Source organism: Coenobita brevimanus, chromosome 1 (genome assembly GCF_032717465.1).
Source record: "Coenobita brevimanus isolate Jiangsu-jjx chromosome 1, ASM3271746v2, whole genome shotgun sequence".
In the NCBI taxonomy this organism is placed as follows: Eukaryota; Metazoa; Arthropoda; class Malacostraca; order Decapoda; family Coenobitidae; genus Coenobita; species Coenobita brevimanus.
The window spans coordinates 4,555,684-4,573,507 of record NC_136954.1 but is presented as its reverse complement, the minus strand read 5'-3'; the positions used below and the strand labels follow the sequence as shown (position 1 = coordinate 4,573,507).

The following is a 17,824-nucleotide window of genomic DNA, read 5'->3' as shown; positions in this document are numbered from 1 at the left end:
ACAAGTATTAATAAATTAGGTTGGTGAATGCCGCGTAGCACTCAGTCTAACACTAATTAAAGGTAAATTAGAAAATAAAATACTGTGGTGGTCCTGGGTGGGATAAGTTAATTAACCGTTTGATTTAATTAAGATAAGCAAACTTTTAATTCTAACGGTAATAAAATGGACTTATCAAAAGAACTTTGTCTGTGATATATAAAATCTAGGCTAATATTTGTCCCTCCTCTCTCAGCACCAGGTGGGGGGGGGAGGGGGAGCGGAGAGGGAGGAATTACTCTCCCGTCATCTGGGCTACTAAGTTTTCTCCTCCATTTAGCCACAGATGGCTGTCCCCCCGTTTCCTTGATCGTTGTCGTCGTGGGGGGTGGGGGCTTCGGAGATGTCAAATGAGACAATGTGTGGGGGAGTATAGCAGGGTACCTTAATGGACTCCACGGGTGTGGAGGTTTGGTTGCTGGGTGGACGCCGCATTTGCGTCTCCATTCTATTCTGCCTTTTCCCCCCTCCTTACGTCCCCGTCGATGCCCGCAACTAATTTTGCAAGACCCTTTTCTTCTGCTGATGCTTTTTCTTTTCTTTACTCCCATCCTCTCTATTCCATCTTCAGCTTTAAATAGAGTGGAATTTTCCACATTCATCAAAATTTCGCCAGTGGCCTTTAGCATGTTACAGCAGTAAGGATTAGAGTGTGCCTGTGTGCTGTTGGTCTTACCAGTTGGGACCATGGTGGCTCGGCACCACCTCTGTGTGTGGACCTCTGCTTAGATGGAACTGCTACTTAGCTGCTACTTGGGTCCATGGATGCTGTTGCTTTGTGGTGGGTCTCTTGGCCACTGGCCAGTGGCCCAGCACTGTGCTGAGAGACTCTCGTCTCCCACATGGTGTTGCTATCCCTTCTTGGGTAGGACAGGGAGAGTTTGCTTGGGACTTGGTCCCTGCTTGGATAGTTTCGATTGGCCTCCAGACTCTTGGTTCTGCCCACGCGATCCTTTCTTTTTTAACAGTTACGTTGAGCCTTTTCCTTACCATCTATGATTGTAGAAATTGTCTCAAGTTCCCCCTACCACGGTTCTGCTGATGTTGTGACCCTGATGACAACCCTGGCTTCTCTTCCTGATACTTCTCTGGCTCTTCCTACAGTTTCCCAACCTCTACTCACTTCTTCTGTTTCGTTCCACTTAACTATGCCAATTCCCGCTTCACAGTCCTTTACTTCCACAACTGTCCACCTGCTCATCTTAGATAGTACCTTCTGAACCTTATTTGCTTCCACTCCGTCGTCCATTTACCTTTCCTGTTCTTTGGCTTCTTTGTCCCGTCCTCATACGTTTTCCCTATTCACTAACCATGTCTTAACCGCCAACCTTTTAGGGTCCCAGACCTGGTCTCAGCATTTCAACATCACACGTAAACGGTTGATCTCTCGCTCCACCTTTCTCTGTTACATCAGGTAGGCACTGATATTATGTCCTCTTTGTGACCTCTTAAACTGCTCAGTGCAACCCAGGCAGAAAAAGTTAAATCTTTAGTGGATCCATCCAGCAATCCAAGCTCAGTCTCTTCAGATGCACAGTTAAATTCATCTACAGACGTTGTCAGTCATCCGTCTTTCTTATCCTTGGGTAGTAAAAATTTTGCTGACTGTTCTGAGGATATTTGACTCATTCTTTCTAACAACGTCATCCAAATCATTCTGTTCATTCTTACATCAGTCCTCCCCATGGATGCCATCTACAACCAGCCAGTATTGCTAAAACTGTATTTGAATCTCACAATCTTCCCTCTTCAGTTAGTAGAAAACCACTAACCACTTTCAGTCTAGTGCCATATTTATTACTTAATTAATTTATTTATTTATCCTTCGCTTCGCCTTCAGAGGAAGGTAAGGATTTACGAGTATTTATAGGAGAATTCAAAGTGTTTCAATCCCAGAGCCACGCACCAGCAATGCAGTAAAATTAGTGGTAAATTCAATAAAAAAAATATAAAAGTTTGCCTTTTATTTAATCCCAGGTATATAAATTTGAGTGCGTAAATGGAATGTAATGGGTTGTCAGATGCCACTTGGAGACTCAAAAAGAGAACTTCCAGGATAAGAAAGCAGACTACAAGATGCTGCCCAAAAGTTTCTGAAATTTGAAAACAGATCAGAAACCGCTTGTCATACGGTGTGTGGATGCTAGGTGGCTGTGCTTGCACTCTTTGTTTGTTACTGTGTCAAGTGGCATTGTGCAGGGTGGATGAATTTGCCGAATGTTTGTGTGTTTTTATCATTGTGTTTGGGTTACTTTGCAAATTTTGTGAACTAAAAAGTGGAGGATGTGAAAGAGCAAAATGTGTGCATCAAGTTTGGTGTGAAACTCGGGAATAGCATAGCAGAAACTCATAAAATGGTAAAACATTCACTTGATGACAGTGCATTGGGGGTTACATAAACCTATGATTAGAGTAAGCATTAAAAAAATGGACAAACGTTAACAGGTGATGGTGCACGTTTTGGTCGCCCTTCCACCAGTTCAGCTCCTGACAATGTGGCCAAAGTTAGTACAACCATCGTCGAAGATCGCAGAAGGACAATCCATGATGTTTGTGACATTGTTAGCCAATTGTATGGAACTTGCCAACGCATTTTGTCTGGTGATGAGAGGCAAAAACATCCAGACAAATGGTGCACAAACAAATGGGTGTTTCACCATGACAGTGCACCCATGCAGACAGGCATTGTTGTTCATTAGTTTTTGGCATTAAAAAAAAAAAAAATGCTTGTTCTCCCCCACCCCCCCGTATTCGCCAGATTTGGCCTACTGTGATTTTTTCCTCTTTCTGAAAATGAAAATTCAGCTGAAAAAGACTAATATTTGAAACCAGTGAGGAGATCCAAGAGAAAATTGCAGACAATGCTGAAGTAGCTGATGCTCAAGGACTTCTAGAATGCGTTCCGATCGTGGAAGAAACACTGGGATCGATGTCTGAACGCCTAAGGATGCTTCTTTGAAAGGAGCAGTGGTGATTAGGGCTTGACCAAAGCTTTTTTCCTTCTGTACTCAAATTTCGGGAACTTTGGGGTAGCACCTCATAAAATACATGATATAATAACACTGTTTAAAAGCAAAAATGGATAGAGGCAGGTCAGATCCATTGTAGAACAGATAGCAGATGCATAACCCAATACACAATTGACAAAATAGAGATAGAGCAAGGGGAAGGGTCAGGCAGAGGACAACATGAAATGCAGAGATTCACTTGGATTTGATGGAACAGGCTAACAGCCAAATTATCAGAGTAGGACTTACAAGCCAATGTATTCGCCCACGAATGTGAATTGCCAGCCATCACTAAAAACCTACATCAGTAATCCTGGCAATCAGAGGAATATCATTGCAGCTTTGCCATAATCGAAAAAAGAAGTCTTAGGATATCGCTGTATACTCCTAAGTTAAGTATTTCGCTAGCATTCAGAAGCCTGAAATTGGGTACTACATTGGTGAAGGTCATTGAGTATAAGAGGCCTTTGAAGAATTTCTAATACTTAACCTTTAAATAGCCGTTCTCTTCGGTGAGGGTATGATAGAAAATGACTGGCAAGCTAAAAGAAGGAGTTAGGGGGTATTCAATGGCAAGCTAAAAGGAGTTGGGGGGTATTTAATGCAGAATCTGCTGGCAGTCTGAGGTATACCATCGCAGCTTCACCAGAATTGTTAACAAGCAAGCCATATAACCTGGGATACTGCCCCAGTTTGGATACAATTTGCCCACTTGATTATTTGATATTTTGGTACACACACACACACACACACACACACACACACACACACACACACACACACACACACACACACACACACACACACACACACACACACCTCCCATTCAGCCACCAGTAAGTCCCGTTTGGTAAATATAGAGGATAATTACGGGTAGATTTTCATATACTGGCTAAAGTCGTCATGTTGTAGCTTGAGTAGAACATTGCGCAACAGAAGGTGAGGTAAAAAAATATATATGATTAACAATAAGTCATATTGATAATATAATATAATAATAATTAATAATATTAACTCGCGTATGACCCCTTTGGTCGTTTGGTCTGTCAACATTTTTTTTTTTTTTTTATTTTCATTTTTTGGAAGTTTTCGAATTTAATGTGAATGAATAAACTCGCAGTTGGTAAGGCTCGAAGAAAGTGGACTTGGTTTTGTTGGCTCCATTACAGAAAACAATCTTCTGAGGGGTAACTGTAATGAATGTGCAAATAAAATATTCATAGGAAAAGTAATAAAAAAATAAATAAATGAAAGCAAAATCTGGAGTACTAGGGGATGTTCCTGCAGAGCTTTATTAAAATTGGTCTAGGAGGTGTAGCTGGATAAACCGGTATACAGACAGACTGCGGTCCCTTAATGTATATATAATAACGATAATAGTAATACGAAAAAGAAGGATGATGGCACAAATAGTAGTTCTTCCTCTCCCAAATTCACTCTTCATTCACCCGCCAACTGAATCATAATGGTTAATAAATAGCGGGCAATAGAGGTCGCCTTCATCCATTTCCAATAATTTAGTGGCCGCTTCCGTAGGTAATGACGATTGTAATGAGGCGTGCGTCTGTCTGTGTACGTATGTGCATTCCTGTGTCCCTCCGCCCGTTTCTCGTTTGGCCGTCCAGCTGGTGCATCTGTCCGTCTGCCCATCTATCCATACCTCTGTCCGTCCCTCCATCTGTACGTCCGTTGTGGTCGATGACCCTTAGTTTTAATTAGGAGAGCGATGCTTGTATAAGTAATTGCCTGTAATTAGTTTACCTTTCACTTTTTTCTTGGTGGGGGGAGAGGAGATGGAATTAGAGAGAGAGAGAGAGAGAGAGAGAGAGAGAGAGAGTCGTGCTTCTGATGTCTGCTATAATAGTCTCTACATCTTTAATCCTCTCGTGCCTCCTCTTGACTTTCTCACTTCGTTCACATTTCCTCCTCCTCCTCCTCCTCCTCCTCCTCCTCCTCCTCCTCCCCCTCGTTGCCGTCTTCGTCATCTTGTTCATAGTTCATGTCTCGTATTCTCTGTATTTCTCCTCCTATTTCTGATCCTCGTCTCCTTCCTTTCTCTTCCATCTGTTTTCCTAATTATCCTCTTTCTCTTTTGTTTTTCTTTCCTCTTCCATTTTCTCGTGTTTTATCTATTTCTTCCTCATCGTTTTGCGTTTTCCATTTACCAATTCATCATTCTTGTTTTTGTCTCTTATCTTTTCTCATTTTCATCCTCTATATCATGCATATTATTACCTTTCTTCTTATCTTCATTACCAGACAATTTCTCATCATTTTCTTATATTGATTCTTCCTTAGTCCATTTTTTTTTTCATGTGGCTAATTAATCTCTCTCTCTCTCTCTCTCTCTCTCTCTCTCTCTCTCTCTCTCTCTCTCTCTCTCTCTCTCTCTCTCTCTCTCCTTTTGTACGTTGCATCTCCTCCCTTCACCCCGTGTCTTTCACATTCCTTTGTAGTGATATTTATATCCTATTTCTCCCCGCCCTCCACTACCTCTCGTTTTTTTGTATTTTTTATACTCCTCCTCTTCCTCTTCTTCTTATCCATTTGTACTCCTTTGTCTTCGTCTCTCTTTATTCCCTCACTCTCCTTCCCTCCCACTGTTCATTGTACATTTTATTTATTGTTTCTCTCTCCTCCTTCCCTCACTTGCATTTCATTTTGTACTCCTTTGCACTCCCCTTGTAGTGCCCCATCTCATCTTACTGTACTCTCCATCTCGATCTTCTTTGTATTCCCATGCACCATTTTTCCTCCCCTCCCTTTACCCTCCCTTTGTACTACTTTGTATTCCTCTCCTGTCAGTCCCTCTCACCACATTTTCAATTCCTTTTTATTGTTTCTCTTCCCCTCCCTGTAATCTCCCTTTGTATTCGCTTGTACATTCATAGTCTCACTCCACTACTCGCTTCTTGTACTCCTTTGAACCCTCCTTTATCCCTTTGTACTCCTCTCCTTTCCTCTCTCACTTCCTCTAATCGTCCTGTTTCTTTTCTCTCCCTCTCCCTTCTTCCATACACCCTCGCTCACTATTATTTTGTATTACTTTGCAGCCTACTCCCCTCTCCCATATCATTCACTGTTTTCTGTACTTTCTGTATTCATTTCTGTCTGTCTGTCTCTCTCTCTCTCTCTCTCTCTCTTTCTCGGATATCGTTTCCTTCATCCCCGTTTTTCGCGTATGCCTTTCGCTTTCCATGTCATCTCTCTCTCTCTCTCTCTCTCTTTCTCGGATATCGTTTCCTTCATCCCCGTTTTTCGCCTATGCCTTTCGCTTTCCATGTCATCTCTCTCTCTCTCTCTCTCTCTCTCTCTTTCTCTCTCTCCTCCTGCGTTGCTCGTTCTATCCTCCCTCTCTCTCACTTTCACAGTTCTCAGTAATTCCCTCTTTATGCATTATCTCTCGCATTCGCTGTTAAATATATTTTCGCCTCTCTCTCTCTCTCTCTATCGCTCGCTCGCTCGTGTCATCATTTCCTTCACCTCATTAATAAACTTTGCATATCTCTCTCTAACTCCTGTGCTTGTTTTTTCCTCACCCTGTCTCTCACTCACACGTATAACCATCCACTCAGGTGATGGACGAGAGGTGGGAGCTTGACGTGAAGGAATACGGTGCCGTCAACATCACCGGGTTCCGTATAGTGGACACGTCCAGCCCCTTCGTCAGCGACTTCCTCAAGACATGGTCTACACTGGATCCAAAGCTGTTCCCGGGCGCTGGCCACGGCTATATCTCGGTGAGTACCCGCTTATTATTATTATTATTATTATTCCCGGGCGCTGGCCACGGCTATATCTCGGTGAGTACCCGGTTATTATTATTATTATTATTATTATTATTCCCGGGCGCTGGCCACGGCTATATCTCGGTGAGTACCCGCTTATTATTATTATTATTATTATTATTATTATTATTATTATTCCCGGGCGCTGGCCACGGCTATATCTGGGTGAGTACCCGGTTATTATTATTATTATTATTATTATTATTATTATTATTGTTGTTGTTGTCGTTGTTGTGCTCTGGGGACGGATAATTTCGGTGAGTACCTGCCTATTATTATTATTATTATTACTGAGAAGCATGGTAGGTTAACGTGACCATTTTTTTCGGGGGGGGGGGGAGGTAAAAAGGATTTCTTAAGAACTGTTTTGGGATTTTCAAATATTGGTTGGTAAGAGTATGCACTAATTTGGAACATATTTTCGTTATTGGAGGACCGGGTTGATTTCGGAATTTATTTTCTTTTTCAATTGACTGGATGAGACAGATGCATGTCGGGAAGTACTGAATAAAAGTATTGCTATTGTTGGCGCTTGAGGTGTTTTGGCATCAGTGTATTATCTGCTGGCAAAATTTCTCGGTTGTGTATTAATTATTATAATACTTTCACATTAACTTGGTCCAGATTGTCGCCCTTCTGAAGCTTACTGCACGTAGCCTAACTCGATGGCAGAAAAGACAATTCTACGGCTCTACATCCTTTTTATAGCGCTTCCTCGTGACTAGCATCATATTCTAGTGTTAAACTGTCATTACACTTAAGACAGAGAGACATGAATTTCGGCCAAGTTAGAGTAAACGGGGTATGGTAAAATTTCCCAGCTGTGCTAAGGTTATACCGTGTGTACTCTAACCTGCCCTGATTTTCGTCCTTTTGCAGCCTACCGGTATTTCTCGTAGCTTAGTTGCAGAAAAAGACAAGGATACGGCTCTACATCCTTTTCATAGCACTTCTTTCGTGACTAGGTTCGTATTCTCTAAGTCTACTAATATCAAGTCGGTTCACTTTCCATCAGTGCGCAGGGAGGCGTGGCTTGTGTGTGACGTCATTGGCTTAAGTAAGGGAAAGTGTATAAAAGGGCAGACTCAAATAAAACGTTTATAATAAGGGAAAACGAAGAAGGGGAAGAAATGCGGACTCGTTTAACCTTATGATAAAGCATTAGGTTCCCTCACACCCCTACACCTTCCCTCACACATTTCAGTCCCTTCCCTCACTTCTGCGGACTGAAAATGTGTCATGATCTGGTGATTGAAGCGAGTATACATTCACCACCATGGTCAGGAGTCACCTGAACCAACTGGGGTTTCGAAATTCGTTCGTGCCAGCCTGGCCCAGCCAGTCGACATCACTCCGATGCTCCGCCCCCTGCGCCAACTTGGACGAGTTTTAGAAGCAAGTGATCCGACTTGGTATTAGTAGACTTAGCGTATTCTAGTGTTCATGCATTGTTACAGCTAAGCATGCAAGATGGAGAGATACCGTAGCAGCTTGAGAACAGGTTAGAATATTATCATTATCATCCGGAGCTCCTTTCCCACCCTAGGGCAGGGTGAGGAGTAGCAACGTCCACACAGCCAAAGTTTGCCCAATCCTTCCATCCACTCAACATTGAAGCCCCCGGACTCCTGGCTGTATCTGATATGCCAAAAACTTTCACCACATTCTGTCGCTTCACATAAACGAATCCGATAGAGTCAGTCCGAACGCTAGCACGTTAAAAAGGGGTGCCAAATCCTTGCTCATGCATTTCTTCTCACAACATTCATCCAACCAGATCGACCTCTTGTCAGTCCCCTAGCCTCATCGACTTCCATACCTCTCTTCCTCACACACTCATCAACCATATCCCTCCACCTTCTTCTTGGCCTATCTTGCCACCTCCCTCCTTTGACTTTGCCCAGCTATTCCTTTTTCACCACTCTGTTATCCATTATGACCATACCCTCTCAGTACACCCTCATCGATTCTGGTGTCCACAGACTTCCTCACTGCGCATCTTTCACTAATCACATTATTTCGTATCCTATCCACTCCCTGTACTCCACATACGTTCCTCAGCGGTCCCATCTCCACTACTCTCACTCTTGACTTTTCATTTTTATGTCACAGAATGGTATCACAGCAATATGTTAAGATCACAGCCATATGTTAAGGTTAACACTAACACTCCTTCATGTAAGCCTCGCACAGCTGCAACATTCGTGCCTCTGTTTCTTATCAAGGCCTTCATAACACCACCTACTTTCCTTCCTTGTGTCACCCTACTTTCCACTTCTTTTGCACATTTTCCTCTCTTTTCTATCACTGTACCTAGGTATTTGAACTCTTTCACCAATTTCAGTCTCTCCATTCACTGTAACATCACACTGGGAGTCACCTTCTGTCTCGGTTACCATTACCTTACTCTTTTGAGCATTTACTTTCAAGGAACAACGCTCACAGACATCAGCAAAACTCTGCACTAGTCTGCCAAGTTCTTGTTCGGTATTTGCAAGTAGTACTGCATCATAAGCGTACAACAAATTTGAAATATTCCATCCATCACCATTCGTTACCAACGCCATCCCTCTCTCCATTTTTCGTGTTTTTACTTCTCTAACCACTCCATCTATATATATATATATATATATATATATATATATATATATATATATATATATATATATATATATATATATATATATATATATATATATATATATATTGAACAACCAACAGGGTAGAGTAAAAAAAGTATATTCATGCAGTCCAGTCACAGTTACTAGTCACCCGTGCTCCGTGCTGAGAGGTAGTCTTGGCCTTACATACTTGTGACATGTTGTTGATGACAAGGCACTTCTAGACTGCAGGAGTAAGTGTCATTGTAAACTGCTGCTCGTGTATTAAAACAACCTTCGAATTACCATCTTAGCACTGGACTGCGGACCCTGGTTACAACGTATGAAACTTTTAAGGTGACAAAATGGCTCTTGACTCTGCTGTAATACCTTGACCATCAGTGTGCCTGATTAAAATAGATAACATATACAGTGAACACGAGAATGTAGAGTCAGCATCAAAAGTCCCGCTTTTCTCTCCACAAACTTAGAAAACCAGTGTGGTGGACCTACAGCAAACGGTGCTTGAGACGCTGATCTGAGGCCATGTGAAGTTCTCAGTGTTGGTTGCTGCTGATTCTGATTATCAAAGTGCGTCGAGAGAAAAGCTGGATAGGCGACAGGACTTTCGATGCTTACTGTACAGCAGGAAGCCAAAAGGGAGAAGTCTGTAATTACTAGAAGATCAACTTCAGTCCGTGTGCCGGCGATGAAGGGAATTTATTTTTGTTAGATGGAAGGGTGTGTGTGGAGGAGGAATTGAAAGCCCCCAAATAAACTAGCTTATGGAAAAATTATACCCATACTTAGAATGTGCTTATTAGGAAGGCGAAACAGCTTCGGCCCGACTTGGACCTTCGTCAGATAGCCTATGAAAAATGACGGAATGACGGAACGTATACATTTGTACAAACGGGATGAGTAAGAGAGAAATGGAAGGGGTGGCATGTCTGAAACATTAGAGTGCCCCCAAAAATGGCTTTTCCAAAATTTTGATATAATCATTCCAACTGAACTTTGATGGAATCTGAAGACAATGATATTAATCAAATGTGGAGAGAGGTAAAAGAGGTTTTGCATGAGAGTGCTAAGGTTACTATTAAGAAAAAGGGAAAAGCGAGAAGGAAAAAGTGGATGTCAGATGAAAACATGGAATGCAATTCAGAAAAGGAAAGAGGCTAAGTTAAGAAGTGATGAACAACATGTTGATGGCCAGGTAGTTGAAGTACTTAGAGCAAAGTACTGGAGTTTACATTCTGAAGTAAAAAGACTCGTTAGACATGATAAGAGGAGACTATATGTTGAAAAGGCGGCAGAGACAGAAATTAAATTAAGTAAAAAAGACGGTCAGAGCACAAGAGCAGCGTATCGGGCCATAAAGGAGTTAACTGGGACTGAAAAGAGAAGGAAGGAAATACCTGTACGAGATAGAAATGGTAATTTGATGACTAAAGATTTGGATATAAAGGGAAGGTGGAAAGAGAACTTTGAATCTGTTCTAAATAGACCAATCCCAGCTGAAGAGGACATTTTGCCAGCCGAGAGAGATTTGCAGATAGAAACAGGGGATATAACTTTGGAAGAGGTAGCAAAATCTATAAAGGAGTTAAAGAATTTTAAGGCCCCAGGAGAGGATGGAATATTCCCTGAAATGCTTAAGGTGGAAAATGACGAGTTGATGAATGCGTTTTTGAAACTTTTTAATGTGGCTTGGGATAATGGTGGAATTCCAGAAGAGTGGAAAAATGGAGTGATTATTAAAATACCAAAAAAGGGAGATTTAAGTGTGTGTGGCAATTGGAGGGGGATAACTTTGACACCTGTAGTTGCAAAAGTCTTTTCCAAAATCTTGTTGAACAGAATTGAGCCAGTAATTGATAAAATTTTAAGAGAAAAACAAGCGGGATTTAGAAAGGGTCGAGGTTGTAATGATCAGATTTTTATAGTAAGGCATCTAATGCAACAAGCTAATGAGATGAAAATGCCACTTAGTATGTGTTTTGTGGATTTTGAAAAGGCGTTTGATAGTGTTTCACGTGGAGCTATGTTGAAAATTATGAGATTCTATGGTATACCAGAAAAGTTTGTAAATATTGTTAGAAGCCTGCATGAAGGTACTTTTTGTAAGGTAATGGTGGGTGGTTCTTTGAGTGATCCATTTCAAGTTAGGTCAGGAGTGATTCAAGGAGGAGTTCTTTTGCCATTGTTGTTTGTTTTGGTTATGGATTATGTTATGAAAAAGGTTGTAAGGAGAACAGGTGCAGGAATTAACTGGAAAGAAAGTAAGAAGCTGATGGATTTGGACTATGCTGATGATATTGTACTGATTTGCGGAAGTATTTACGAGATGCAGAGGTTGCTTGATTGTCTGGTGGAGGAAGGAGAAAAAGTGGGATTGGTAATAAATTGTGGAAAGACTGAAATTATTAATATGAATGTGGAGAACCAAATCGATTGTGTGATTGGGAATAATGTGGTGAAGAATGTAGAAAACTTTAAATATCTGGGAACGATTGTATCATCTAATGGATCATTAAACAATGAAATTGAGGAGAGGATTAGACAGGCTTGGCGAGCTGTTGGAATGTTGAAATCTGTTTGGAATAATAATATGCTTTCGGTACATACTAAAGTGAAAAATTACAAGTCCATGGTTAGACCAATTTTAATTTACGGGCATGAGTCATGGTACAGTACAACAGCAACAGATCAGAAAGTATTAGGATTTGAGAATAAAATACTGAGAAGGATTCTTGGGGTAAAGTGGCAAGACAGAGTTACAAATGCAAGAGTAAGGGATATTACGAGAGTGGAACCAGTTAATGAATATGTGAGACTGTCTCGCTGGAAGTGGCTGGGGCACATATACAGAAAAGAAGGTAGTTTAATACAGGATGTGCCCGAGTGGACTGCTAGAGGAAGAAGAGGTAGAGGTAGGCCGAGGGAAACCTGGTTAAGGACGATGAAAAAAGAAGCAGGAGAAGAATATTGGTGGGACCTGAAGGAGATGGCAAGAGACAAATACTGGTGGAGAGAGTTCATTGAGGCCCTATGCATCCCGTGGGGTGCCACAGGAAATGATTGAATTGAATTGATTGTAATATAAAGACAGTAAGTGATATACATGATAATAAGTCAAGTTGTTTGTGTGTCATCTACGTGGCAATTGGTCCATTCCTTTGGGAGATAGATCTACGTATTCACTTGCAGGACGATGCCAATTTTAGTACAGAGATACATGATTTTGTATCCCATGTTATAGGTATGCAAAGTTTTCTCCTTTTGAAACTCTGTGGGATACACACACACACACACACACACACACACACACACACACACGTATGTGTCTTTGAGATGGGATCTGTGAACCTCTCTCATTAGTCAGAGGGATTTGTCGAGAGAGAGAGAGAGAGAGAGAGAGAGAGAGAGAGAGAGAGAGAGAGAGAGAGAGAGAGAGAGAGAGAGAGAGAGAGGATATATACCGTAAATACTCTTAAGAACTCCTCCAGTTCACACAGGGAGATGAGATAAGAGGAGAAGAGAAGAGAATTTGATATTAAATTTCTTACCCTTCCACGGTCCCCTCCTCCTCTTCCTGTGCCCATATCGTTTTTCTGCCCCTATAATGACACACTCGTCAAGCCTTGTCTTATTGCCGTTCTTGTCAAACTCTCAGATCCTAATTAAGGTGTTCTAGCACTCGTTCACCACGCCCCTTCCTCATCTTCACCTCTCCCCTCCTCCATCCTCATTATGGGCTCCTTCTGTATTTCCCTTCACTACTCATTTTACACACACACACACACACACACACACACACACACACACACACACACACACACACTCTCTCTCTCTCTCTCTCTCTCTCTCTCTCTCTCATCCGGCCGTCTGTCATTTTTTATATATACAACTTTGCTCAAAATCCACTTCATCCCCATCAGATCCTCAGAGGACTAATATGTCTTGCTTCAAACAGACAACTATATTCATCGTTGGTATGGCATCTCGTGGTCTCTATACTCTTTTCACCTAAACTTGGCCCAGGTTTTCGTCCTTTTGCAGCCTATTTCATGTAGCTCAGTGGCTCAAAAAGACAATGTTACAGCTCTGCATCCAGTTCCTAGCACGTCTTCGTGGCTAACATCGTATCCTGTTGTTCATCAGTCGTTGCAGATCATCAGAGAGGATAGAGGGATTGAAGTTTTAGGCCAAGTTAGAATAAATAGAATGTTGACCATTTGGAAGGCAGTGGTTTCCCTGACCAGAATAATACTGACGGTATCTAGAATAACATGCCGCAACATCGTAGCGTAAAAGTTACATTCATAAGTCCTTCAGTACTGTATCATCATTTTTTCTGTATCAAGCACCTGTATTGTCATTTCCTTTGTTTGAAGCACCTTATATTGTATCATCTTCTCTATTAAACACCTGTATACTGCATCATTTCCACTACATCAAGCACCTTTGTATTGTAGCATCATTTCCTCTGGGAAACACCTTACTAGCAGCCTAATTGCCTCTGTATTAAGCACCTTTATCCTGTATCATTTCCTGTGCATCATGCACGTGTATACTGTATCACTTACTCTGTATCAAGTATCTCTATCGTCATTTCTTCTCAGTCTTGGTCTCTGCTTGGTCCACAACTCCTTCTTAAACTAAAAGTCAGAATTAATCCTTTATATCTCACCGTCCCACACACAGACACCTAGCCTAATATATTTCTTGACTCAGCCTCCCTCCTTCCTTTTCCTCACGCCCTTCAGATAATTTTTCCCCAAACTACAGCCACGTCCCTCCAGTTTTCCTTCTTTTCTTCCGCTTTACTTCCTTCCCTCCATCTTCCTTCTTCCTCCCTTCCATCTCTCAAGCTACTTTTTTGTTTCCTGCCTCTTCTCTCGCCTCATCCTCGGTCTTCCCTCTCTCTCTCTTCCTTTTTCATTACATTATCCTCCTCCTCCTCCTCCTCTTCCTCCTCCTCCTCCTCCTCCTCCTCCTCCTCCTCCTCCTCCTTGCTTCTTCACTATGTTGGCTTTTAAAATTTCACTCTTCATTTTTCTCCCTCTTTCGTTCTCACCTTTGTCTCTTTCCTTTATTACTTCCTTTATAACCTTTTCTTTTCATTCTTCCCTATCTCCTCTTCCCCCTCTGTCCTTGTTTTCTTCCTCTTCCTCTTTCCTCTGTCTTTTTCATTTCTCTTTCTCTCGTTCACACGTACTCGTTCTCTTTCGTCCACAGTCCTCTCTCTCTCTCTCTCTCTCTCTCTCTCTCTCTCTCTCTCTCTCTCTTTCATTTTTCACTTCTTCCATCATTCCCTTTCCTCCCCTTCCCTACTCCTTCTCCGCTCTCTTCCTCGGTCTTTCCCCTCTTCTACCCCAAATTTCCCCTTAGTCTTTCATTCCCCATCTCCTCTCCTCTCCCCCAGTCTCCTAGATCTTTCCTCCCCTCATTCCTACCTCCCTTTCCCCTCTCTCCCTCATTCTTTACAGTGTTTTCTCTCCCTTTCTTCCTCTCTCCTCCCCTCTTTCCTACCTCCTCTTCCCCTCTCTCCCTCATACTTTACAGTGTTTTCTCTCCCTTTCTTCCTCCTTTCTCCTCTCTTTCGTTCCTCGTCCTCCCCCCTTTCCCCTCATTCATATTACCGCATCCCTCCCCTCTTTCCTCCATCCTCTTCTCCTCTCTCCCTTTTTCTATATAGTCTCTCCCTCCCGCTCCTTCTCTTTCCTCCCTTCCCTCTTTTCTACCTCCCCTCTTTCTAGCCCCTTCGTTCCCCTCTTTCACAGTCTATATAGTCTCTCCCTTCTGTGTCCTCCCTTCCCTCTTACCCACCTCCCCTCTTTCCTACCACCTCCTCTCCCTTCTTCATCATATTTTATAGTCTTTCCCTCTTTCTGTTTCCTCCCTTCCCTCTTTCCCACCTCCCCTCTTTCCTACCCTCTCCTTTCTTCTTCAGATTTTTTAGTCTTTCCCTCCCTCTCATCCTCTTCCCTCCCTTCCTTCCCTCTTTCCTACCTCCCTTCCCACTTTCCTACCTCCCGTCTTTCCTGTCCTCTCTTTTCCTCTCGTTCTCAGTTTTTTATAGTCTCTCCTGCCCTCTCCTCCTTTTTCCTTCCTCCTTCCCTCGCCTACTCTTTCCTTCCTACCTCCCTCTCCTGCTCTTTCCTTCCTCCCTCCCTCACCGACTCTTTCCTTCCTCCTTCCCTCACCTACTCTTTCCTTCCTACCTCCCTCTCCTGCTCTTTCCTTCCTCCCTCCCTCACCTACTCTTTCCTTCCTCCCTCCCTCACCTACTCTTTCCTTCCTCCCTCCCTCACCTACTCTTTCCTTCCTCCCTCCCTCTCCTACTCTTTCCTTCCTCCCTCCCTCACCTACTCTTTCCTTCCTCCCTCCCTCTCCTGCTCTTTCCTTCCTCCCTCCCTCACCTACTCTTTCCTTCCTCCCTCCCTCACCTACTCTTTCCTTCCTCCCTCCCTCACCTACTCTTTCCTTCCTCCCTCCCTTACCTACTCTTTCCTTCCTCCCTCCCTCACCTACTCTTTCCTTCCTCCCTCCCTTACCTACTCTTTCCTTCCTCCCTCCCTCACCTACTCTTTCCTTCCTCCCTCCCTCACCTACTCTTTCCTTCCTCCCTCCCTCACCTACTCTTTCCTCCTTCTTTCCCTCTTCTACTGTTTTCTTCTTCCCTCCCTCTCCCACTCTTTCCGTCCTCCCTCCCTCTCCTACTCTTTCCTTCCTCCCTCCCTCTATTACTCTTTCCTTCCTCCCTCTCCTCCTCTTTCCTTCCTCCTTCCCCCTCCTACTCTTTCCTCCTTCCCTGTCCTCCTCTTTCCTTCCTCTTTTCTTCTCTTCCTCACCCTGCCTCGCTTCCTCACCAATATTGCCTTTAAAATTCACCACTTGATGCTCACCTTCTAATATTCTATGAGCAGGTGGTTTCTCAAAGCATTCCCAACGCTTCCCCAAGGCTTACTCTTCCACACACACAGGCCAGTATTCTCGTCGGTTGAGGAAGCTTCTTAACACCTCTACCGAAGCGATTTATTTTGCTTATGACACCTTTATATCCACTTCTGCTGTTTTATTTAAATCATTTTAGTATTACCATGCTCTTCATCGATAACGAACACAATAATACTAACCGTCCGTATCCAAAAATAAGTCGCTACAGAAAAGGTGCTAGGAAGTCTCCTTAAGCGACGAGCCATAGAATACCATTGAAGAAAATACAGATACATATAAGACAGACCTGATACATGTAAGACAGATGCGAAGGGAAGAACCAGTGCTAAACGGCGGATACGAGAGAGAGAGAGAGAGAGAGAGAGAGAGAGAGAGAGAGAGAGAGATTACGATCAAGCTAAAAGAGAAGGAGAATGAGTGAAAGTACGGTGGAGAGAGAGAGAGAGAGAGAGAGAGAGAGAGAGAGAGAGAGAGAATGTTCGATGAAGCTAAAAGAGAAAAAGGAGAATCGGTGAAAGTAAGGTGGAGAGAGAGAGAGAGAGAGAGAGAGAGTACGATCAAGCTAAAAGAGAAGAAGGAGAATGAGTGAAAGTAAGGTGAAGAGAGAGAGAGAGAGAGAGAGAGAGAGAGAGAGAGTACGATCAAGCTAAACGAGAAGAAGGAGAATGAGTGAAAGTAAGGTGAAGAGAGAGAGAGAGAGAGAAAGAGAGAGAGAGAGAGAGTACGATCAAGCTAAAACAGATGAAGGGGAATGAGTGAGAGTTAGGTGAAGAAAGGAAGGAAATAAAAAGACTGAGCGAAAGAAGACAGGACGAAAGAAGCCAGAAAACAAAAGACAAAAGAAGTAAACATTGGAAGCACAAGAGGAGGTGTTGGGTGACTAAAAGTAGAACTGAAATAAAACTTAGAGAAAAATTATGAAGGAACGTCAAAGAGAAAGCAAATATATACACACAGGATGGACAAGGAAGGAAGCGAGGGAAGAAAATTAAGGGAAAAATAGGCAGGGAATGTGTTGGAGGATGCGATGCAGGAATGGACATAGCAAGAAGGATACGAGAAAAAAGGGCAAATTTTAGTGTACATCTAAATTGGAGTCTTTATTTTTTCTTGCCCTCGCGAAAATCTCTCTCTCTCTCTCTCTCTCTCTCTCTCTCTCTCTCTCTCTATCTATCTATCTATCTATCTCGTGTATGTGTCTACGATTGTATGTGTATTTATGTGTATATATGTGTATAGATAGGTAGGTAGATAGACAGATGGATGTAAAACTCCGTGTCTTCTGGCTTGCCATCTGTCTGTCTCTCTCTTTCTTTTTATTTCTTCTTTTGTATTCTGTGTCAGTCAGTCTGTCAGTCCCAGCTACCACAGTCACCACCGCATCACCGAAGCACAAAGGCTGTCACCACACCTGTCACCACAAGTG

The 17,824-nt window shown here is 42.6% G+C and overlaps 1 protein-coding gene across 1 annotated transcript in view; it reads left to right on the top strand.

The window, feature by feature from the left end:
• LOC145412686 (glutamate receptor 1-like) overlaps window positions 1-17,824 on the top strand; it is a 453,191-nt gene that overhangs the window by 257,804 nt on the left and 177,563 nt on the right. Inside the window, exon 6 of the mRNA XM_080282554.1 lies at window positions 6,623-6,787. Within this exon, the coding sequence (XP_080138680.1) occupies window positions 6,623-6,787 (165 nt within the window). The remainder of the gene's footprint in view (window positions 1-6,622; window positions 6,788-17,824) is intronic.